The 23,588-nt window shown below is 41.9% G+C and overlaps 1 protein-coding gene and 1 long non-coding RNA gene across 2 annotated transcripts in view; one reads left to right on the top strand and one right to left on the bottom strand.

Annotated features, from left to right (window-relative positions):
• Positions 1-6,923: 6,923 nt before the first annotated feature.
• On the bottom strand, positions 6,924-12,218 carry LOC146890470 (uncharacterized). Its single transcript, XR_014998883.2, has 3 exons — positions 12,077-12,218; positions 9,452-9,607; positions 6,924-8,397 (listed from the first exon to the last, which is right to left on the bottom strand). It is a non-coding gene; the product is annotated as an uncharacterized LOC146890470 (long non-coding RNA).
• Positions 12,219-12,335: 117 nt separating this feature from the next.
• Ppp6c (protein phosphatase 6 catalytic subunit) overlaps positions 12,336-23,588 on the top strand; it is a 28,373-nt gene continuing 17,120 nt past the window's right edge. Inside the window, exon 1 of the mRNA XM_087899669.1 lies at positions 12,336-12,510. Within this exon, the coding sequence (XP_087755795.1) occupies positions 12,436-12,510 (75 nt within the window). The 5' untranslated portion in view covers positions 12,336-12,435. The remainder of the gene's footprint in view (positions 12,511-23,588) is intronic.

Here is a 23,588-nt window from a genome sequence, read left to right as displayed (position 1 = left end):
ATCAAAAAGCCCCAAGTTTATTACCCATAGTCATTATATATCCCAATCAAAAGGGGAGGGCACAAAACTTCCATGATACAAAAAACAGGAAAGTGTAATTACCTCCTTACATCTCAAAACACCTGATAATCACATCCTAAGTCAAAACATCCTGTTAACTGACCTTTGAAGAGTAAGGCATCCAGTAGCCGTACCCTTGGCCAAACATATTGTTCGTCCTTGACGAGCAAGAATGGGTCTGAACTCTGACCTTTAGTCAAGATGGAACGAATTCAAAACTGTGGGCCCTCATACCTGAGAACTAGCCTATGTAATACCAGAAGGTTCTATGCAAGTTCGATTGGAGGGAGTAAACTAATTGCAATGTATCCACAATGCTGTAACAGTGGCACTCAGACCCTGACAATAACCAATAGATATTAACGAATCAATCCCACACCAGTTATGTTTTAAGGGGTTATTTATTTGGCGGGGGGTAAAACTTACATACACCATAAACCGTCAGGAAGGGAGCCTAGTCGCTGGAGCAGGAGCCGGGAGCAGCAGCCGAGACCGAGCACCGGAACCAAGAGCCGGAACCAAGAGAGACCTTATCCGGAACTGCTTCTCTTTTTAAAAGAGAAATATACCACGCCCCAGTGGGCTGGTATTTCAGCAGCTATTGGCTGACGGAGCGGAAGTCGCTCCCCGCTGCACTGTGGGCTCCTGCTTCAGTGATTATTGGTTGAGGCAGCAGAGGTTACTCCCACAACACCTCCCCCTTTTGTTTAAGTAAGAGAGTTCTAAGCCTACTACGAAATTATATACAGTAAGTACAAACCTACATAATTATATACAATAAATATAAATATCCTATTTTAACTAGCTTAAGTCTTATATAAGAAATAACTTGGCCATGTCATAAAAGGAAAGTAATTACGTTTATATAATCTTTAATCCCATCAAAGATCTGAGAAGGGAAATAATGTTACCTAAATAATTAGGAAGTGCAATCAAACTTCCAGAACATGTAACAAATCACAGAGACAACTGGCTATCTGGGCAAACACCCAAAATCACGTTTGCAGCGTTGAAGCAACCAACTTTGGCTAAGGCCTAACGTAACTGACATACCATTTTCAAAGGCAAGGAACTTTTTAAAACTATCTTATCCTGTCTTGGCAGGATATGACAGTCCTGTTTTATCCATTTATGGATATTCTGTAACTCTGTCAGTAGTTGAGGCATGGGCATTTCTTTACCCAAAGGCCAGTTCTGCCAAGAAGAAAGGCTCCAGGTGGAGTGTCTTTGGTGCTCAACATTCTCTCGGGAATAGATCAGTGTTGTCAGGAAGGATTGTGTCTCCCTGCCATAGAACTCTGAGTTAGATTAAAGGCCGTTTTCTGCAGCTCTTTGAAGAGGTTGAAGATTATCTATCTATACTGAATATAATGTCTATGTATCTAAAGAACCTGATTAGTCTAATTATAAATGATAAACTTAGATGACTATTGATCTATATTATTCTCAATATCTATCTAACTTAAAGACTGAAATAGTAAACAACTGTGCAATAAATGGGGACAATATGACCTCCAAATATAAACAATGTGCAAGTATACATTGCAATATGGTAAATATATATATCAATACATAAACAATATATAAGTATCTTAATCAAAGGTAGAAGTGTACAATGCAATATGGTAAAATATACATATATCAATACTATATATATATATATGTCAATACATAAAAATGTTTTAAACAGAGGTAGAAGCATGTATGCATAAGCTCCTGCTTCAGAGATTATTGGTTGAGGCAGCGGAAGTTACTCCCACAACAAATAGACACCTAATTGGACTTAGTGCTCACTCAGTGGGATGGAAATCACTCCTGGTATTGAAAACCTAGTCAAATACCTGGGGTTAGAAAGGTTGATAGAGAAAACTCTGTGCATTAGAAGAGACATGACACTTGCTTTAAATGATGCTGCATATGGTTAGATTTTTAACACAGCATGGTACCCAGCTGATCAGAGAACAGAATGGAAAACCCATGAATGACTCCCTAATTGTCAATGATTTGACAGATATTTTAGAATACACAGAAATGATTACACTTTTTCGTATGTTTAGTTATCCTTTCAATTACCACAAAGTGAGAGTGCAACTGTGTGATAAAATGTTAAGATGTGCATCCACACATTATAGGCACTGTGTGCGCACAGAACACCATATAAGACTGAAGGAAGTATATCATTATGTAGAGGCAGAATATAAAGACAAGATCAAGAGATATAAATGCTGGCTATTTAGAAAAATTCAGCTTCATTTAATCAAAATAGAGATGTGAGACTCATTCACAGAAAAGAGTATTATTTCTTAAGTACACTTGATGGAACTCTCTAGGATAAATCAACAATCCTGAAAGAAAAAATTATTATCTACAGAAACCAGGTTGCTGTAGTTCTCATTTATGACATCTCCATACAAAACCCTCGGAAGAGAGTTCAGGCATTCCCAGTCCTTCTGGAAGAAGTCTATGGCTACATCCTTGATAGTTAATAGACCCTGAAATGGTAATTAACTGTATCCACTTGTGTCCATTACTTGAGCCATTTACTTAGACCAACAAAAGATTAGTTACCAGTAGAAGTTGTTCTGCTATCAGAAATCATCTTACATTCTAACATTGTGTTCTCAGAGGGATGGATGTTGGAACTTGTCTCTCAAGATCCAATAGACCCTTAGAGGAAGGCCTCACGGAACATGGAGCCTCTTCACACTGAAAATTAATTACAAAAGTAGTTCTCGGTAGGAACATGCACATTTATCTCTGATATCAAAAAGATTGTAACTATTTCAGGTTATTTCACTTAGGAAGAAACACTGTCATGGAAAAAATAAACAAGGCAAGAAAGAGTGAAAATCAGACTGTAGCACACAGATGACAGTTTTTTAAGTCGTTAGTATTGATAGCCATGGGAAAAATGAAAAACCATGTAAATGTGAGGCAACTTAGTGCCAGTTTGTGAGTTCTTCAAATGGAACCTTTCTGTAAGAAAGTCTGCACGTTCTATCCCCATGATTCTCACATCTATCTGAGAACAAATCATCTCAATTTCCCTCCTCTGTGTGGATTCTCACATGAAATTCACCTTAAAATTTCATCTTTCTCGTGCTATTCTGGATTTAAAGGCTGCAGCACCTCCCTCTCCTTGCTACTACAGCCAGGAACTGGAAACAAACCGAATATGGCCTGACTTCACACATGTACCACAGCAGAGAAACAATAGCCCTAAGCTCCTATAGACAAAACGCACATAAGTTTATCCTTTTCTGAAGTTAGGTGGCCTGTTCTGGTAGATGGTGGATTTCTCTACAGACCAGAGTATATGGCAGCCGTGATCCACAATATTCCTCACAACTGCAGGTGGTAATTTAAAATGGAGGCCAAACACAGCTGTTAGTCAGAAAACCTAGTGACCCTGTCCTCACTTTCCACTTGCCCAAGTGGTTAAGACAACAAGACCCTTCTATTTGGAATACTGGACAGAATCTGCAGGGTCCCCACTGTTAGAGAGCAGGGGTTCCCCAGGCCTGCCTTCAGTGATTCAGCACCAGCAGCTACATCATTACCAGTCGCCAAATGTGACATATGTGCCCTTTAAAAGATCCTCACCATCACAGACTACTCTTGCTCTCTCACTCCATCTGTCTCTCTAACTCTGTTTCTCTGTCTCTGTCTGTGGTTGTGTCTTTCTCCCTTTCTTTCTCTGTCCTCTCTGTGTGTCGGTCTTGCCCCCACTCCAAGACAGCCTTTCATTTCCCCCATAAATCTCCTGGGTGAGATCTATTATATGGTGTTATCTCTGCAGCATTGTCTTCAATCCCCCAAGGTACTCCACTGCACCCTAATATTGGTACCTGTGACTTGGTAGGATAGCCTAGTGTCTGCATGCTCCCTCTTGGGGGTCTAGCCACACTGGGACTCTATCCCTTATCTCCAGTCCACCTACAACAGATTCACTTTCTGGCTCACCCATTGGTGGGCACCCCACCCAACACTGGCAATTGACAAGTTTTCCCTTCAGATAGTGTAGTGGGAAATTTAATAGAACATAAACTGCAGAGTGATGGTACACCTAGGATTTGAAGTAGTCTTTTGTTAATAATCAGTGATTGTTATCTGAAATATATGGAGTTTTTCCAGAACACACACACACACACACACACACACACACAGAGAGAGAGAGAGAGAGAGAGAGAGAGAGAGAGAGAGAGAGAGAGAGAGTTGGCTTTCCTCTCAACCTTTACATGGGTTCTGGAGCTCAAATTCAGGTCACCAGTGTCATTTGGCAAGTACCATTACCAGTTGAGCCATTTGACAAGTCCTCCCATTTTTAAGAATTTCTGTCAATGTGAAAATTGTGCAGGAAGAGTAACTATTTATATGGTGACACCAGTTTCCCATTTCAGCCCTCCCTCTCCTTCTTGATAAGGTCTCCATGTTGCTGTAGCTGGGCTTGAACTCTTGGGTTCAAGTATTCTTCTGCCTCAACATCTTAAAGAGCTGAAAGCCTATGCCAAGTATTTAGCTCCTTTTTTAAACAACAGTTTTATTAATTCTTTGAGCATTTTGTATAATACATTTTGAATATATTTACCCCTCCCTAGCTTCTCCTATAACCTTTCTCCACAATCCTATCCTTTCTCACTCCAGGTCCTTCTGAACCCTTTCCCTGGGGATCTGTAGACAAAATACTAGTAAGATTATTGCATCTAGGGTTAACACTAGAATGAACTGGTTGTATTCACTGTACCTGTAAACATCAAGATGAACAATTGTTTTTACTGTACCTAGGGTAAATATCAGGATGAGCAGCTGTCTTCACTGTACCCAGGGTAAACATCAGGATGAACAGTTGTCTGCACTGTACCCAGGGTAAACATCAGGATGAACAGTTGTCTGTACTGTACCCAGGGTAAACATCAGGATGAACAGTTGTCTGACCTTTGAAGAAATCATTGTAGAGTTCTTTGTTACCTACAGAGCTATCTTCCCAAAGCAATTTTACAGCCTTTGTATGACTTTGGTCACAGACTATCCTGGCACATCTGGATATCTTGAATTATTGGGCACTGTTGCAAGATTTTTGATCACACTGTGTGGAAGGTGCCTGCTAATTGGTTTAATATATTGCTTAATGATCAATAACTAAGCAAGGAAGACTAGGCAGGACTTCCGGGGAGAGAGAGGAACTGAAGAAAATGGGAGATGCCAGCAAGACATGGAGCAAGTTGGACGAACAGAATGGAAGAGAGGTTAAAAAAAATCACATAGAAGAACATAGATTAATAGAAAAATGTTAATTTGAGTTATAGGAGCTAGTTGGGAACAAGGCTAAAATAAGCCCAAGCTTTCATAATTAACAATAAGTCTGTATGTCATTTATGGTGGCAGGAAGCCCCAAGAAAGTCCTACTACATGTTCTGCAGACGGTACACAATAAGGACTAAGTGGCAGGGTGTGACGCTTTCCCTCAGAAAACATACAGCTTAGATCACGGACTAATCTGCAGAATTAGTTTTACCCAAAAATAAACTTTTATATAACAATCAATAAATAAGCCTTTGCACAGCTATTAGAGGTTCAGTTCACAGAAACTGTTCCTACCTGCTGTCAGAGAGCCTAAAATTCATCTTGGAGTGACCTTCTTTCTTCTACACACAGCACAGAACACCTGACAATGATTCGTAATTCCTGCTGAATTCTCTTCCTCTCTCTCTTTTTCCAACAAACCATTTTGGGGGTTGTCAATATGACATCATCCTCACTCAACAAGATGACAGTTAAAGGACCAGATCACTAAATGTGGGCTTTGTGACATTAGAGGTAAAAATATTAAACTGATTCCAATTATAACCCAATGGTGCATGTAATGTGGGAGGTTCACACCTATGACTCATCTCCCATGGTGCATGAAACCCAGCACTCATGATGCATTTTACTGTGAGGGGGCTCAGGCATGTAAGCAAACACTCATGATACAACCTGTAGTACAACACTCATAGTGCATTTAAAATGAGAGGCTCACACCTATAACTCAGAGCTCATAATGAATGTACTGTGGGAAGCTCACAACACTACACTAGCAATCACGGTGCATGTACTTGGGGGCTCATACCTTTAACCAAGAAATAGCTGTGAATATACTGTGTAACACTCAAACCAGTAATCCAATACTCTCGGTGCATGGGTAGCCATGGAAGACCCAATGTTCATGATGAATGTACTGTGGGAGGCTCAGACCTGTATCCCAGCACTCACAGTGCATGTACTGTAGGAGGCTCACAGCACCGATGATGCATATACTGTTGGAGTCAAACGCCTGTCACATAGCATGAATCATCCATATACTTTGGGAAACTCTTATCTCTAATCCAGGACAATGGTGCATGCCAGTGGCCATGTCAGAGGAGCAGCAGATGACAGCTAACTTCAGGGTGTCAGCCCACCAGGAGGGAAAGCACTAATGGGTGAATCTCAGATAGTCAAGGCCCCAAGACCACAAACTCCAGGATGACTTTTGCCTCTGCTGTGCCTTCACAAGTTTGCTGTTGCCATCTTTCTTTGGTATCTGGTATGGTGTAAATGGGTGTGGGGAGATCCTCACTGCCTGTAATGTAGTGCATTTATCTCAAAGAAATATTCTGTCCTAATGGGTACTTTTACCTGTGGATTAACATGAAGATAATGCCTTCCTAAGTTGTACTGTCTAATTGATAATAATGCTGGCTTGTACAGAGTTTTGATGAATAAAATAAATACAAGGAAGTGTCACACAGCTAGGCTAGGCCTATGAGTTTCGCCTAAGGAGCTGCATAAATTATAGCTCAAGTTAATGATCAAGAGAAACAAATGAATCCCAGGAGCCAGGCTGGCTTGAATTCCTTTAATCTTAATGCTGAAAGATGCAATCACAGGTTTTGGTGTGCATCATAGTTAAAAAGCTTTAAAAATAATCTCAGGTTACATCAGATGCTTTGATAATAGTTTCAAGATGAAAAACCCCAGAAAACAACCTAAAGTTCACAGGAACACAACGCTGCGGTCAGAAATACAAAGCAGCCCAGTTGTTACTAGCTGACAGACTTTCCTTGCTAGGGTTGACTGATGATCAAAGGTGATGATTAATTCTTTGTACCCATTCCTGCCCTTAATCTCCCAATATACAAAACTATTGATGAGTGGGTATTCACCTTAAAGATTTAAAATACAGTTGACTGACTGGTTTTTTGTGTATGAAATTTTAGATTTGTAATTCCTTTAAGATCCTTTATAAGATTACTTTTCAAGATAAAGTGATTGAATTTTTCTTCATAACTGCAAAATAAACAACCTGTCAACCAAGGAGTTGGCTGAGAAAAAAAAATATGCTCAGGTTGCTTATATTCTGTTAATCTGTAACAAGTTACATAGAGGTAAATGTACATGGGTTATAGGAGAGACTGTTTTAATCATGTAAAGGAGATGAAAAATACGTTTTTTTACCTGTATTCATTATTATCATTCACTTGAAAAATAAAATGCAATTCTAGTTTTGTAATTGTAATTTCTATATTTCCTGAAAGATTTTGTTGGGGTATACAAGTTGTAGAAAAAAGTATAGAGAAGAAGAATACAGAAGAATAAAAAAGGAAATCACCAAGAGAGAGTGTGAGTGTCTTTTTCCTCAACCCCCTAGGATAGAAAAGTCTAGTACACCAACTCTGTAGATTCCTTTCCAGCCCTGCACTGCTGGAGGCTAGCCCACACCCTCCCCCAGCAGTGATAGGTGCATGGATGGTGGGAGACTCACACCTGTAACCCAGCACTCATGTACCATTTTAGGCAAAAGCCTGAATTTAGTATGTATTATGTATGTACTGTGGCAGTCTCACACTTGTATCCCAGCACTAATGTTGGAAATACAGCAGGAGGCCACTGTAATTAGTCAGGTTCTATAGAATACAGAACTTACAGAATGAATATATTATATACATAAATATACGTAAGGGGATTTATTGAAATGACTTACAGGCCACAGACTAGCTAATCCAACAATGGCTGACTGTGAACAGAACGTCCCAAAATTCAGTAGTTGCCCAGTCCACAAGGCTGGATGTCTTGTCTTATTTGGGTTCAGTATACACCAGAATCCCAAAGAAGTAGACTCCAAGGCTAGTGACGGAATGGATGTGATAGCAAGACAAGGGAAAGCAGGCAACAAGCAAAAGTTTCTTCCATGTCCTTATCTAGGCTTGCTGTAGAAGATGTGACCCAAATTAAAGGTGTGTCTTCGCACCTCAAGATTCGGATCAAAGGTGTATGTCTTCTTACCTCAAAGGTCTGGACTAGAAGTGTATCCACCTACTTCAAAGTAAGCAAAAACAATCTCTCACAAGCGTACCCTCCATTGCTGGATTGTAGTTCATTCCAGATGTAGTCAAGTTGACAACCAAGAATAGACATCACAGCTACTATCTGTAAACCAGTGTTCATGTTCATGTACTGTGGGAGACTCATGCCTGTAACCTAGCACCCATGGGATATCTATCTGTTGGAGACTCAAACCAGTAACACATCATTCATGTACTCTACAAGTTTAATGCCTATAACTCATGGTGATGAACTGTGGGAGACTCAAACCACCACTGTACATGTACAGCACTCATGGTACATGAGTACTGCGGGAGCCTCATGCCTATCACCCACAATCAGGATGCAGGTGGGAGACTCAAACCAGTAACCCAGCTCTCATGGTGCATGTACTTATACCACGAATCCAGCTTTCATGGCTTATAAACTGTGGGAGTCACATACCCATAACCGAGCTATTGTTATATGGAGGGGAGGGACAGGCTTCGCATGGGCGGGGACGCCCCAAGCCACCTCCTTTACATCTCTTTCTCCACGTTAAAGAAGTCAGAGTCAGGGAGAAATGGCAGCCTGCTTTCTGCTAATATGCCATCCGGAGACCAGAAACACTGCCCCTACTACCCAGCTCAGACGCACTTTACAGCAGGCATTTGCTCTCTTCCGGGAGACCGCGCCCAGCACCAATTACTTGCTGCTACCCACGCTCGTCCGGGACGTGGCTCCACCCACAGGGTGGGGCTTAGGAGTCCTCTCCTTCCCACCTCCCTCCCCCCACACACACCCCCAGGCGCCAGAAGCGCCCCAGGCCAACGCTCTAACCTCCCTGGTGTCCCGCCCCGCCGACAGCCCCACTCCAAACTAGGCTGGCGTTCGATTACTCCAATTCTTTGTTCAGTCCTGAAAGGGCTAACGGAGTTTGTCACAGCGGTCTTAGTAGTGACTTCTGAAGGGGAGGGATGGCCTGGAACTCATTATGTAAGTCAGGAAGACCTTGAATTCGACTGCAGCCTCCTGAGTGAGCTGCAGGCTCTACAATGCCGGGTTTTACCTGTGCAGGCTTGAGGCTGGTTCAAACTGTGGCGCTTAAAGCGGATCATCTCCGTAATGGTCGTGTGTGGTTACAGCATGTTCCAGACCACAGGCCTTGGGTCTTCCACAGCTCACAGGCTGAGCCAAGAGAGTAAACACAAACGACAACTAGGTCCTATTGTGAAGGGTGAGGAATAAAAAGTTCAGAGACTGAGACCGTATGATCTCGGGTGAAGTTATTAATTAATACTTTGGGTGTTTTCTCTCTGCAACAGAAATCCTTAGATTTCTATAGGGATTGTGGTCAGGTATCTTTGGAGGCTCAGAGCTGGTTTCTCTGTAAAGGCCATGATAATTCTGCCTATAAATGAAACCCGCTGTCGACAACTTCATCTGCATAAGCTCCGACCTATGTCTTAGCTATAAGTGCTCCGTGTCTTTCCCAAAACAAAGGTGGCTGACCTGTGCCTATGTGTGATCGGAGTACCACACTGTCACGCTCACTAACTACTGTCGGAACTCAGGCTAGAAACAGCAAAGCTACTGCACTTACTGGTAAAGGGCAGACAAATGTGGCCTCAGACACAGACTCCAGCACCTACCAGGGAACTCTGACAACTGCCAAGTCCGTTCCCCTCTAGGAACCCTGGTTTACTCACGTGTAGAATGGTGATAGCAATGCCAGCAGACAGCTGTTGGGAGAATCTACTAATATGAGTGAAAGGAAAACTTGGGTTTTAATTTTGAGACAAGGTCTCATGTAGCCCAGTCTGGTCCCCAACTCACTGTGTTAAGTATGACCTTGAATTCCTGATCCTCCTGCCTCCACCTCACAGGTGCTGGGACTTACCGATAAGAGCCACAATGCCTGAGATCCAACTTAATAACTTAATTAGCTACTTGAAAATATAACCAAAATTCATGGACAAAATAAAATTTGGGGGCTGCAGCTCTCTTCACCACTTTGCCATATGTTTCCCACACCTGGACTCTGTATGACTTCCTGTAAATAATAAAACCTCTCCCGATGGCTTCCAAAGAAGAGTTTAGAGGTGTACACTCACTCGTTTTCCTTTTGGAGAGAGGACCAAGGCCAGGTTGGCTGTGTCACATGCTTGACTTGTGTTTAGATAGCAATTACTGCTGAGAGCTCCAGACTGCTTTGCTGGCCCCTGGGTCTTTTGACTAGGATTACCTCAAGATGCCATGCTAGAGAAGTATATTAACAAGAAAAACTGGAATATCTAATAGTTTACCTTGTAGGAACTAATCCTTTGAGAATAGAAATCGCATTCCTGAATTCTTGTAGGAATGTTTGAGTTCTGTTTTTAAAATGGGAGTCAAAGGGGCTAAAGAGAAGGCTTAAACAAAACCAACCAACCAAAGCAAAAGATAACCCAAATAAGTTTGATCATTTTGCATCTCTACTTAAAGTCCTACAGTAGTTGCCCATTACAGCAAACGAAAAATAAATCAGTGTTTCCCTTTTCCTCTCACCTCCAGGCGCTATGGTGCGGCTCTTCCTCAAAGGCACTAGACATGTTTAAGGATGCTGGCTGCATCAGCTGTCTTCCCTAGAACTTCCCACGGGGTCTTCTGGTTGGCCAGCAACTCACTACTTAGACCAAGCTGTCTTAGAACTCACAGTTATCCTCCTGCCTCTCCAGTGTGAGGTCAAATGTGTGGTCCACTATGGCTGGCTGATTGGTTAATTCTTACTACTGTGTCAACCTGTCCTCCTTACTGTGCCAAGATGTTTACCTTAACAACTATCACTTTCTAACATGCTATAAGCAAACTATTGTATTTATTGTTTATCTCTAGCAGAAGAAAATTACAGGTTGAGGACAGAGATTTTATACATTAATTCTTAATTTTTTATTTATATATTTTGTCCCCAAGTGTGCTTGTGCATTCCAGCCAGTGCCCCCAGAGGCCAGAAGAGGGCATAAGAATCCCTGGAACTGGGCTTACAGGTTTGTAAGCAGCCCCTTGGGTGCTGTAATAGAACTTGAATCCTCCTCTGGAAGAGGAGCTAGTCCTCTTAACCACTGAGCAAACTTTCCAGCCGCAGAGATAGAGGTTTTCCTCTACTGTCGTCACTGGATATTCTAATTCCCTATAAGTGTACCTGTACTTAGTTGCTGCTCAATATGCAGTTGCCAAGCGAACCAATGTTAAAGCTATATTAGGTATCAAGAACTGTTCTTGACACTGGGATACGACAAAAACCAAAGTAAAAACATCAAAAACCCTTCCTGCCCCCTCGTGAAACTCCCAAGTTCAAATAAGTCTGTTTAAATAAGCCTGTTTTCCAGTCTAGGCTCCACCTTTGATAGTTGGTTAAAGTAACACGTGCAACCTTTGCACGCCTTAATAGGCGTGCAAAATCTAATGTTTTACAAGAATTGAAGAGGAAAAATATCGCGCCAGTATTTGTACAAAATTTAGCTTTAAAAAAATGCTTCAATTTTTTTTTTTCTTTTCTTCCAAGCCGGAGAATTGGGGGTGTTAAATCTGTTTCACACGTCTAGGCCAGGTCATCACTGGAAAGTCGGCAACAGTTATCATAACTGTAACTGAAGATGCTGACAGGGTGCTTTACAGGGTAGGAATGAGAGCTAGGGAATACCTCGTTACCCACTTCGTAATTTTCCCGCGGAAAAGCCTCAACTGGTTTCTCAGCGGTGAAGAGCAGGATAGGAAGAGCATTCGGTTTTGCTAAAACTACAAGACCCAGCACTCCCTGCGGCACACAGCTACAGGTCCCAGCAGGATTCGTCAGCAGGACCCCCGGGTTCTCTTAGAGGCCCGGAGTTCGGCCTGAGAAGGCACGGGGCGTGTCGAGGTGCGGAAGAGGAGCGAGTCAGGTTTTGAGGACGCTGCGCAGACGCCACTCACGGGTCGGACGTGACGTAAGAAGGGTTCCGGCTTCGGCCTCCGCCGCTGCCTCCGGTACTTTAGCTACCGCCGCTGCCGTCGCTGTGGCTCGTTCTCCCTAAAATGGCGCCGCTAGATCTGGACAAGTATGTGGAGATAGCGCGGCAGTGCAAGTACCTTCCCGAGAACGACTTGAAGGTGAGCCGGGCCGGAGGCCGGCCTGCTTGCGAGGCAAGCCCCTTCCGGCTGCGGGGCGCCCGCCGGCCCGCCCTTCTCCCTCGGGCGGACCCCGACCCGGCACCCGGTCCCGGCGCGGCGGGGGTCGCTCCGCGGTGCGAGGCGACCGGGTCCGACACGGCGAGACGCCGAGGAGCAGGGGAACCCGATCCCGAATGCTGGCGCGGCTCCCTGAGGGAATCCCGGGGATGTGCGACCCCGGCCCCTCGGGACTCCCAGCCCTAGCAGCTTTGCTGGAAGACTCTTCCACTCGGACACGCTCGGTCTCCCGGGGATGGAGCCCGACCGAGCCCGGCGGGCAGCGCTCTCGGGAAGGGGTCCTCCCAGCAGAGGTGACAGGAGCTGCCGTCTGCTTCAGGGACGCGGGTAGCCGCAGTGTTAAGTCCCTGCGAGGTGGGAAGCCGGTGGGCGGGACCGGTATGACCGTGATGGGAGAGTCAGGTCGCCTCTGCTTCACCACTCCGCTAAACTGCGTCTTAGGAGTTCGTTTTCTTCTGCTCGCTTGGCTGTGGGTCCTATTTCTGAGCAGGTTATTCAGCTAGTGGACAAGCGGTCGCTTATCTAGAAGTTCCAATGTGTTAGGACCTCTGAGCTCTTCCCCCGTAAGCCAAAGTGTCGTTTTCTCGGTTTTCCGAGGAGGTCTCACTCAGTTCAAGCAGAGAGTGGTAAAGGACTGAAGGAAACGGGAGCAAGCCGTTGGTGTCCCGCTGTTGCAAACGTGTTTGCTTCCGCTAAAGCTAGTGCTTAGTCCCCATTCGTGTTTGTCCCATGTTGCTAGTGTAAGCTTTATTCCATTACCTTTGATTTACTGTGTAGTAAATGCATAAACTCTCGATTATTTGAATTCTTTTATGATGTTTTTATAATCATTTTAAGTCAGGGGCTTAAAACTATTCTTTCAAGAAAAAAAATTATCTTTTTGTTAATGAATTATTACTTCTCCTAGGCAAGATTTTGCTCTGTGTGTGTTTTCCTGTCTCATTTGGTTCATGATCAACATGAAGTTGATCAGTCAACAACTATGCAAAATATTTAAGACCACCTGTGCTGTTTGTGTGAAAGTACCTAAGTTGTACTTACATGTTGATTGTGTGTGTTACGTGGTTGGTATTCATATTCGGCTGCCTGCATCTTTCAGTCATTTGTCTCTACTTTGTGCTTAGTATTTTTTTTTTTTTTTGGATTTGTATTCTTTCTAAGATAGGATCTTAAGATAGGTCTTGTTGGGACTGGAGAGATATCTCAGTGGTTGAGTGCACTGACTTCCCTTCCCAGAGGACCTGGAAATTCTATTCCCAGCAAGGACATGGCAGTTTGTAACCTTCTGTAACTCCAGTTCAAGGGATGCAATGCCCTCTTCTGGCCTCTGCAGGCACCAGACACACACATGTTTCACAGACATACTTATTTTTATGTATTTGTATGTGTACCTGTGTGAATTTATATGTACCATGTGTGTGCTGATACTAGCAGAGGCAGAGGGCATCCTATCTCCTGGAATTGGTTTTATAGATGGTATGAGCTACCTGATGTGGGTGCTGGGAATCAAACCTGAGTCTTCTGTAAGTGAGCTCTTTTAACGGCTGAGCCATTTCTCCTATTGTGTGCTTTTTAATTTTATTTATTTATTTTGTTTACCAAGACAGGATTTTTCTGTGTAGCCCGACTGTTCTGGAACTCACTAAAGACTAGGCTGACCTTGAACTCAGAGATTCACCCCGTATCTCTGTGGGAGTATGTGCACATGAGTACAGACACCCTCAGAGGCCAGAGGCATTAGTTAGATCTTTCTGTAGTTCTATGCAGTTGTAAGCAGCCTGACATGGGTGCTGGCAAAAGAACACAGCTATTCTTCAAAAGTAGTATGTGCTCTTAACCACTTTGTCATTTCTGCAGCCCCACTGTATCTGTTACTTACTAGACTTCCACAACCCCCTAAGTTTTTGGGTAACTACTGGGTGGAGGGGAGGGTGTAAATTTTATGTATATCCTAGAATTTTTTTTCCCTGTCCTGGAAACTGTTTTATCGGATTGATTTGCTTGTGCTGACAGCCTGTTTACTTGGTTGCTTAGTTATCAGGCCAGTCTTGCCTAGAACTCAGCTAATGTAGCCTAGTCTAACCTTGAGCTAGCTGTAATTGCAATCTTCCTGCTTCAGTCTCCTGAGTGTAGGAATTACAAAGGTGCGCCAGCATTCCTGACTATCTAGTGTTTATGAAATTCAGTTTTAGTCACTTTTGGTGGCAAATGCATTTAATCCCAGCACCCAGAAGAAAGAGGCAAGTGGTTCTCTGTAAGTTTGAAGCCAGCCTGGTCTACAGAGTAAAATTCTATCTCAGAGATTGAGAGAGAGAGAGAGAGAGAAACTCAATTTTATTTGTGTTCCTTGGCATAAAGTACAAACTAAAAATAGACCAAGGAAATATTCTAGGGGACTTTATTTATTTTGTATGATGTTTTATCTAAATGTATGTATCTCTATCATGTGCATGCCTGGTGTCTGAGGGAGTCAAAAGAGGTCTTCAGATCCCCTGGAATTGGAGTTTCCAAGTGGGGTGCTGGGAATTGAATCTAGGTAATATGCAAGACCAACAAGTGCTCTTAACCACTGAGCCATCTTGAGTCTTAAAAAAATTGTGTGATTTTTTAAAATTTATTTTTATTTTATGTATGTGAACATTTTACTTGCATGTTTGTGTACCATATGCATGCAGAGCATAAGAGGGCATTGGCTTTCTTGGGACTGGAGTTACAGAAGGTTGTGAACTACTATGTGGGTGCTGGAAATTGAAACTACATCATCTGAAAGAGCAGCCAATGTTCTTAATTGCTGAGCCGTCTCTCTAGCCTCTGGCAATGTCTTTTTGAGATCTTAGTTCCAAAATTCTATGAGAGAAAAAAGAGAAATAATTGGAGACACTTAATATTATCGAAAAGATCCTTGTACATGCTAAGCAAAATGTCTATCTTCTTAATCTGTAAATTCTTACCTTTCTTACCCTTAATTTTGGGGAGAAGCTTAATAATGGCTCAGAGGTTAAGAACACCAGGTTCAATCCCAGCTCCCACATGGCAGCTCACAACCATCTGTAACTCCAGTCCCAGAAGATCCAGTGACCTCTTATGGCTTCCTTGGGCCCATGGCACACAGATATACATTCAGGCAAAACACTTACACACATAAAATAAAAATGAATAAAAAAAGAATTTTGGGGAGGAGGACTTGGGGAGGGTCCTCAGTTGTTAAGAGTATTTGCTTAAAATAAATGGAACACTTGACTTGATCCCCAGCAATGAATAAAATCAGACTTGGAGGCAGAGGCAGAAGGGTCAGAACTTCAAGGCCATCCTTATCTATGTAACAAATTTGAGGGTAGCCTATGTGTACTATTTGAGACTCTGTTTTAAAAAGTAAAAATAGAGCTGGGTGGTGGTGGCAGATGGGTCTCTTGAGTTCAAGGTCAGCCTGATCTACAAGAGCTAGTTTCAGGACAGCTAAGACACATAGAAACCCTGTCTCAAAAAACCAAAAAAAAAAAAAAAAGTAAAAATTGAGGGGTTCTATAGCTATAATATCGAGATTATCTTCTTCCCCCCTTCTTCCCTCCCTCCCACCACAACCCCTGGTTTTTTGAGGCAGGGTCTCACTAAGTAGCCCTAGCTGGCCTTGAATTTACAGCAGTTATCCTGCATCAGCCTTCCTAGTTCTGGGATTATGTATGTGCATCACCTTGTCTGGCTACCATGCCAGGCCACACTTGTTATGCTTGTTGTGTAATGCTAGAAGACTGTTTTCTAAACCCTTTTTGATAGTGCCTTGTGTCTTGTCTTTTGACTTCAGAGTCATGTTCTCCTATGTCATCCTAAAATATTCTGTAGTAATTCTGCCTAATATGAGCATAATGCCTTCAATTTTGTAGTAGCTTCATTTTTTAACGTTAAAAAAAAAAAGTAAGAGATAGGCAAGTTAGCTGTCGTTAAGGGTGTGTAATGTTCATGTAGAGGACCGAGCTTGGTTCCCAGCACGCAGGCCTTACTTCTCACAGTCACCTGTAATTCCAGCTACAGGGGATCCAACATTCACTTTGACCTCCTCAGGAATCTGAGCTTATGTGTGCATACCACTTATCCACATTTGCACATGATTAAAGGTAAAATAAAGCTAGGCATGATAGTGTATATAAGTCATAACACTTGAGGCAGAGGCAGGCATATCTCCTGAGTTCAATGCCAGCCAGGCCTTGTTTCAACAACACAGCCTTGTTTCAAATAAAATAACAAATTAAAATAAAATATATCTCAATACTGGGGAAGTGGCTCTTAAGAGAGCTTGTTGCTCTTGCACAGGCCCTGAGTTTGGTTCCCAACACTTTACCCACAGTGGGTGATTTACAGCTGCCTATAACTCCAGGTCTAGAGGGACCCAACGCTTCTTGCCTCTTCAGGTACCTGCACTCACGTGCACAGACCTACACACATACACATAGTTAAAAATAATAAAAATAGGGAGCAGGGGCTGGAGAGATGGCTCAGTGGTTAAGAGCACTGTCTGCTCTTCCAGAGGTCCTGGGTTCAATTCCCAGCACCCACATGGTGGCTCACAACCATCTGTAATGAGATCTGTCGTCCTCTTCTGGGGTGCAGACATACACAGATGCAGAATGTTATATACATAATAAATAAATAAACCTTTAAAAAAATAAAAATAAATAAAAATAGGGAGCTAGAAAGATGGCTAAGAGGTTAAGAGGCTACTCTTCCAGAGGTCCTGAGTTCAATTCCCAGTGACCACATACATGGTGGTTCACAACCATCTGTAATGACATCTGTCAGGAAGGCATACATGCAGGCAGAACACTGTATACATAATAAGTAAATCTCTTTTTAAAAAACAAGCAAAATGAATATACCAGTTTCATTATGTGTGAAAGAGAGACACACAGAGAAACTAGGGCCTTGCACATACCAGAAAAGAACTCTTTACTACCAAGTTTATCTCTATCTATCGTGTGTGTGTGTGTGTGTGTGTGTGTGTGTGTGTGTGTGTGTGTGTGTATTTAAGACAGTTTTCCAGATTTAGACTAGTCTTAAACTTTTGATGTGGCTAAACCTGGCCTTGATTCCACATTTTCCTGTGTCCATCTCTAAAGTGCTGGAATACAGGTGTGGGACACCATGCCTAACTATTTACTAAGTAGCCCCTTGTGTCAGGTAATATGTCATGTGAGTACCAAGGGTAGAATTAAATGTATCTCCCTTTGGATATCTCTCAGTATAAAAGAGATTGGAGAGATAAAGAGATGATCATTATACAGTGTAGCAGGTGCTCTAATAGAAGGCTAAACTTGGGGCCTTGAATGTGAGTTTAATTGTTTCTGTTTTTGAGACGGGATCTCAACTTACACCTGGCACTGTTTACATCAGTCTTCCTGCCTCTGCTTCTTTGGTGCTGAGATCACAGTTATACCCCCGAGTTACATCTTTATCCCCGCCCCCAGGCCTAAAAAATGTTTAGGATGCTAGAAAAATATAATTTTGAAATGTTGTTAATATGTGGCCAACTAAACGGAAAAGTCAGCTTAGAGAAAACTATTACAGAGATACATTCTTTCTTTCTCTTCTTATTTTTGAAACAGGGTCTCACTATGTAGCCCTGACTGACCTGGAACTTGCTAAGTAGCTAGCCTTGAACTCAAGAGAGATCTACTGGCCTCTGCCTGCCAAGTGTTGTGATTAAAAGTATGGTCCCTATACCTGACGGTAGAAATATACTGCTATATGGGAATAAGAATCAGACAAAACCAAGAAGGTATCAGAATGGATTTTTCTGATTATTCTGAAGAAATACTCTTGAGGGATTTTTTTCTTTATTTGTGTGTGTCGGGGGGTGGATTGGGTTTTTTCCAAGACAGGGTTTCTCTGTGTAGAAACCCTCAACTGCCCTGGAACTCACTCTGTAAACCAATGTGCCCTCAAACTCAAGAGATTCACCTGCCTCTGCCTCCCAAGTGCTGGGATTACAGGCGTGTGCTACCACCGCTTGGTCTCTTGAGGGATTTCTAAGGACAGTAAAAGGGAGGTTTTAGAATAACATTCTAGCAACATTTTGGACCCTGGACTGGAATGGTACATAACTGTCATAAAAACAGGTGTAATGGCAAAGCCCTGTAACACCAGCACCTAGAAAGTAGAGGCAGCAGGATCATCACAAGTCAAAGGTAGTCTTCAGCTACATAAAGAACCTGAGCCATGTGAGATCCTATCTCAGACAAACAAAAAAGAACAATATATTTGAAGCTCAAGAGGGAATACAGAGATGGGGCAGAGGATAGAATGGGAGGGAGACAATGTGTATTTTGAGGAAGAAGTAGAGAAGAGAAATCAGATCCTGAAAGTGGGATCACAAATCTGTTATTGTTCTAGGATAATTAACTGAACATGAATAGGGAGAGGAACATAATTTTCCTGAGTTTGAGATAAGACCAAGAATCTGTTTTTTAGATTGTGACCTTTATTTATTTATTTATTATACAGTGTTCTGTCTGTATGCTTGCTGGCCAGCAGATCTCATTACAGATGGCTGTGAGCCACCATGTGGTTGCTGGGAATTGAACTCAGGACCTCTGGAAGAGTAGTCAGTGTCTTAACCTCTGAGCCATTTCTCCAGCCCCAGATTGTGACCATTTTGAACAGTAGGAGGAACAATGTTTTCTGCAAACAAAACACTAAACAAAGCTCTGAAGGCTTTTAGGAAAGGGCAATCTGTGTCATGCCCAATGTGCCTGGGCTCTGTGAGACCACTGCTGGTGAAGTTGCTGACCTGCAAAGGGTATATACTGAAGTTTCATAGACTTTTCTTTATTTGTGGGTACTTGATAGGAACTTCCGTGCTACTAACAGAAGCGTTGTAATGCTGGAGATTGAATCCAGGGCCCCTTGACTGGTAGGCAGTTCTCTGCCACTGGGCTATATCCCTAACTGGAAGCTCCTGCTGAATCAAAGAGATGAAAGGCAGTGTTTTAAAGGGCTTAAGGGCATTGCTGTCTAAATGCTCATTTGGATCTGCAGAACCAGCATTCATAGGCGGCAGTTAAAATTGCACTCTAAATAGCATACCTGGTTGCTATTTAGAGTTGTTTAGGGTTGGATGAAGGATAAAGGGTCCTGCCTAAGTAGATGACATGTCTTCTCCAGACACTTAGCCTTTGAAATTGACAAGGTTTCTTGCTTGATGTTCTTTAGTTTATGGTGCAGGGATTGTAGATCAGGACTAACAAGCAGTTCAGGAGTTGGTTACAGACTAGATCAGTCTCAGTTGGGCATAAATTCTGGCATATTAGAATGTGGGAAACATGGAGCCTTTCGGGATTTCACTTAGGATTATGATCCATTTCAAATGTTTATCAAATGATAACTTGTTTTGTTACAGAAAGGATAGTGAGTGTTTTCCAAAGGTGTGCTCAATAGAGCAGTAAAATAGAATAAAAGAAAAATAAGTCAGAAAATAAGTTAAGATGAAGCCAGCAGTGAAAGTATAAAATATATATGGTATATAAAATAAAAGGTGCAATGAGCAGGTCATTTCCTAAAGATTAGATACATAAGCATTTCTAGAAACTAATTTTAGAACTAATTTTTTGTTTGTTTGTTTGTTTGTGTGATGGATAGAACTAATTTTTTTTATTTGTTTTTTGAGACAGGGTTTCTCTGTATGTCTTTGGAGCCTCTCCTGGAACTCGCTCTGTAGACCAGGCTGGCCTCAAACTCACAGAAATAGCCTTGCCTCTGCCTCTCGAGTGCTGGGATTAAAGGTGTGTGCCACCACCACCAGGAAGAACTAAAGTTTTTAAGATAATAAAACCAGGAGCTACTCAGGGTAATCATTGACCCGGATAGAGGGAACAGAGACATTCCTCCCTTAGGTCTTCCCTAAAACTGTTTAGTCACAGTATCTTGTGTGTCTTGTTTATAGTCCACATAGTAACAAACTCCATAGAGGCTTTATTCAATAATGAAAACATATTACTACAGTTTGCTTGCACGGCATTAAAGTATAATTTCGGAGGGGAAGGAAACAGTAGAAAAGGAGGGTAGTATGAGAGTGAAAACAGGCCATTCTAGATCAGGGCTTCTAAACCTTCTCATTCACAACTCTTTTTTTGTCCAAGAGCTTTATGAAACCCCGGATATACAGATCTATAATTATATGAGTTAGACATTTTTACTCATAATTATAAAAATTACTTTTAAAATCACCTTAAAACAAGTCCTTAGAAGTCAGGCAGATGTGGTGGTATGCACCTTCAATCCCAGCTCTCGGGAATCAGGGGCAGGTGGATCCCTGAGTTTGAGGGCAGCCTGGTCTACAGAGCAAGTTCCAGGACAGCCAGGACTACACAGAGAAACCCTGTCTCAAAAAAAACAAACTTACTGCTGCTGCTGCTGCTACTACTACTAATAATAATAATATTAATAATAAGTCATTTGGTGTCCATGTAATTTTACCGCTTACTAAAATGAAAGAAAATTTGTATACTAGTGAAGTGGATGTGCTTGTTTTTAAGTCTATAAGTTTATAAGTTGTGCTTGAATATTTGATATTATAAAACAACATTTTCAGCATTGATGGATATTTTGATTTTATAATAAGAATGCCGCTACATAGTTATGTATTACAGAATGACAGGACTGTTTCAGAAAATGTTGGAAATTATGTCTTAATCCTAAGACAAAGTTAATTTAGTGACTTTTAAAATATGAAACTAAGGCTAGACATGATGTTGCATACTTCTGATCCCAACACTCAGGAGGCAGTCAGGTAGATCTCTGTGCGTTCAAGGCCAGCCTGGTCTACATAGGGATTTACAGGACAGCCGGGGCTCTAGAAACTCCCTAGCCTTAAAAAGAAGAGAAAGGAAGGAAGAATTGAAACTGAAGTCAACAACTTAGGCAGTGATTATTTTTAATTTTAGTTTTTATTTTTTTGTTTTTTGAGACAAGGTCTCACATAGCCCAGGTTAATCTCCAACTATATAATTGAAGATGTCCTTGAAGTCCTCATTCCCTACTTCTACCTCCAAAGTGCTGGGATTATAAGGAGCACCAGTGTGTCCAGTTTATACCGTGCTGAGGATCAAACACATGTGTTCGGCAGATGCTCTGCCAAATGAGCTACGTCCTTAGTCCTGCCTAAAGTATATTCTAAACTTTTTATATTTGCATTTACCTTTAAAATCTTCTATTGTACCGATCACTTCATTCCTTTATCAAACTACTTTAATTACAATGGCCTTAGAATATGTTTTAATAGCTGATGTGGCAATAATTTTAATATCAGTATTATTTTCCAAAATTAGTTGAGTAAATTTTACAGTTCTTGTCCCCGACAGATAAAGTTAGTACAGTTTTTACATCCTCCTGCCACCCAATCTTACCAAAGAAGTCACTACGTTAATTAAAATTATGTTAGGTTTCCATATTAATGAAAAGCAGCATTTGCAGTCTGATGTGTTAAGCAGTGTTCAGTAATGAACTCTGTACACTTCTGTCTTTTGAAATGTGACCCCGGAGGAGGTGGCAGAGGACTGAGGGTCGCCCACAGTGGAAAGCACTTTTGCTCGTCCCTCCCTGTTCTGCATCTTTTCTTCTGCAGTGCTGAGTTTAGACTGACTCCTTACCCAAATGTTTACTTATGAAGAATGTGTTTATTATCCGCCATTTAGCTCCAAAAAGCTTGAGGTTTGCTGTAAGCTTAAAGTACTTATGAGAGGTCATAGAGTTATGTCAGCAATGAGATCGAGATCTGACTGCAATTCATTCTGCTTCAATAACCTCTGTTCTTAATCAGTTTACTGTACTGTTCTAGACTTGAAAGAACTCTTAACCAAACTCCATTTACAGACTAGAAGTGCATACACATTTTAAATGAGAGAACTACTACACCTAATGCTTTCCTCCAATGAGAAATACCCCTTTCTACAGTTAGAGTGGAATCCATAGTTAATGTTTATAAATCAGGTTCTATAAAATTTAAACCAAAAATAATCCAGGGTAATCCCAGATACATGAAAAGAACATGAAAACATGTCCGAGAACCACAAGGGAGATAACATATTTATCAGACTCTTCTCATTCCTACTTCTTAGGAACAAAGTGCCTGTAACTATACCTAAGAGATGAGCTTGTACCCAGGACTGACACAGAGTTTTGAGGCACTGAAGCCATCTCTCTGTTTTATTTAGCTCATATTTTAAAACAGGGTCTTACTGTGTACCCCTAGCCAACCTAGAACTCAACTATGTAGACCAGTCTAGCCTCTGCCTCCCAAATGCTGGAACTAAAGATGCATGTCATCACCATCACCCCCAGCTAATTAAAATTAATTTGTTTTTATTGTGTGTATACATGTATCAAGGTGCAGAAAACAACTTGCAAGAGTCAGTTCTCTTCCTTCCACCATGTGGGTTCTGGGGATCAAGCTCGGGTCTTTAGTGTTGGCAACAAGTGCCTTTATCCACTGAGCCATCTCTTCTGCCCCCAGTAAAACCATATTTAATAATCCTAGAGACCTCTGGTGACACACAGCGTTTAGTATACAGCCATTTCGTGTTTCTCCTTCAATAACAAAGATGTTAAATTCAGACATGTTTCACATCTTGTAGTGGAGCTTCTGGAGAGAGACTCCCTGCTGACAAGCGTTATAAAGCACTGTGTTACTCTCACCCAGGCCATATTCACCTGCTTCCTTCCATGGTGAGTGAACTGAGTCCCAAGACAGTGCCAAGAGCACCTCCTTACACAAGAACAATCCCTCTTGTTGCCATTTAAAATTTTTTATTTGATGTATATGGGTGTTTTGTTTTCATGTATGTCTGTACACCTCATACATACCTGTGCCCTAGGGGGCCCTGGTATAATAGGTGATTGTGAGGCTGTGAGCTGCCATACATTCCAAATTTAGGAGTTTATTTTGAAAATAAAATAAAGTAATAAGCAATTTGAGAAAAAAAGTACACAGATGATACTCATTCAGTTAGATA

This window comes from Myodes glareolus, chromosome 21 (assembly GCF_982192425.1).
Source record: "Myodes glareolus chromosome 21, mMyoGla1.1, whole genome shotgun sequence".
NCBI classification, from domain to species: domain Eukaryota; kingdom Metazoa; phylum Chordata; class Mammalia; order Rodentia; family Cricetidae; genus Myodes; species Myodes glareolus.
The sequence above is the reverse complement of the archived record's forward strand: the minus strand, read 5'-3'. Positions and strand labels throughout refer to the sequence as shown.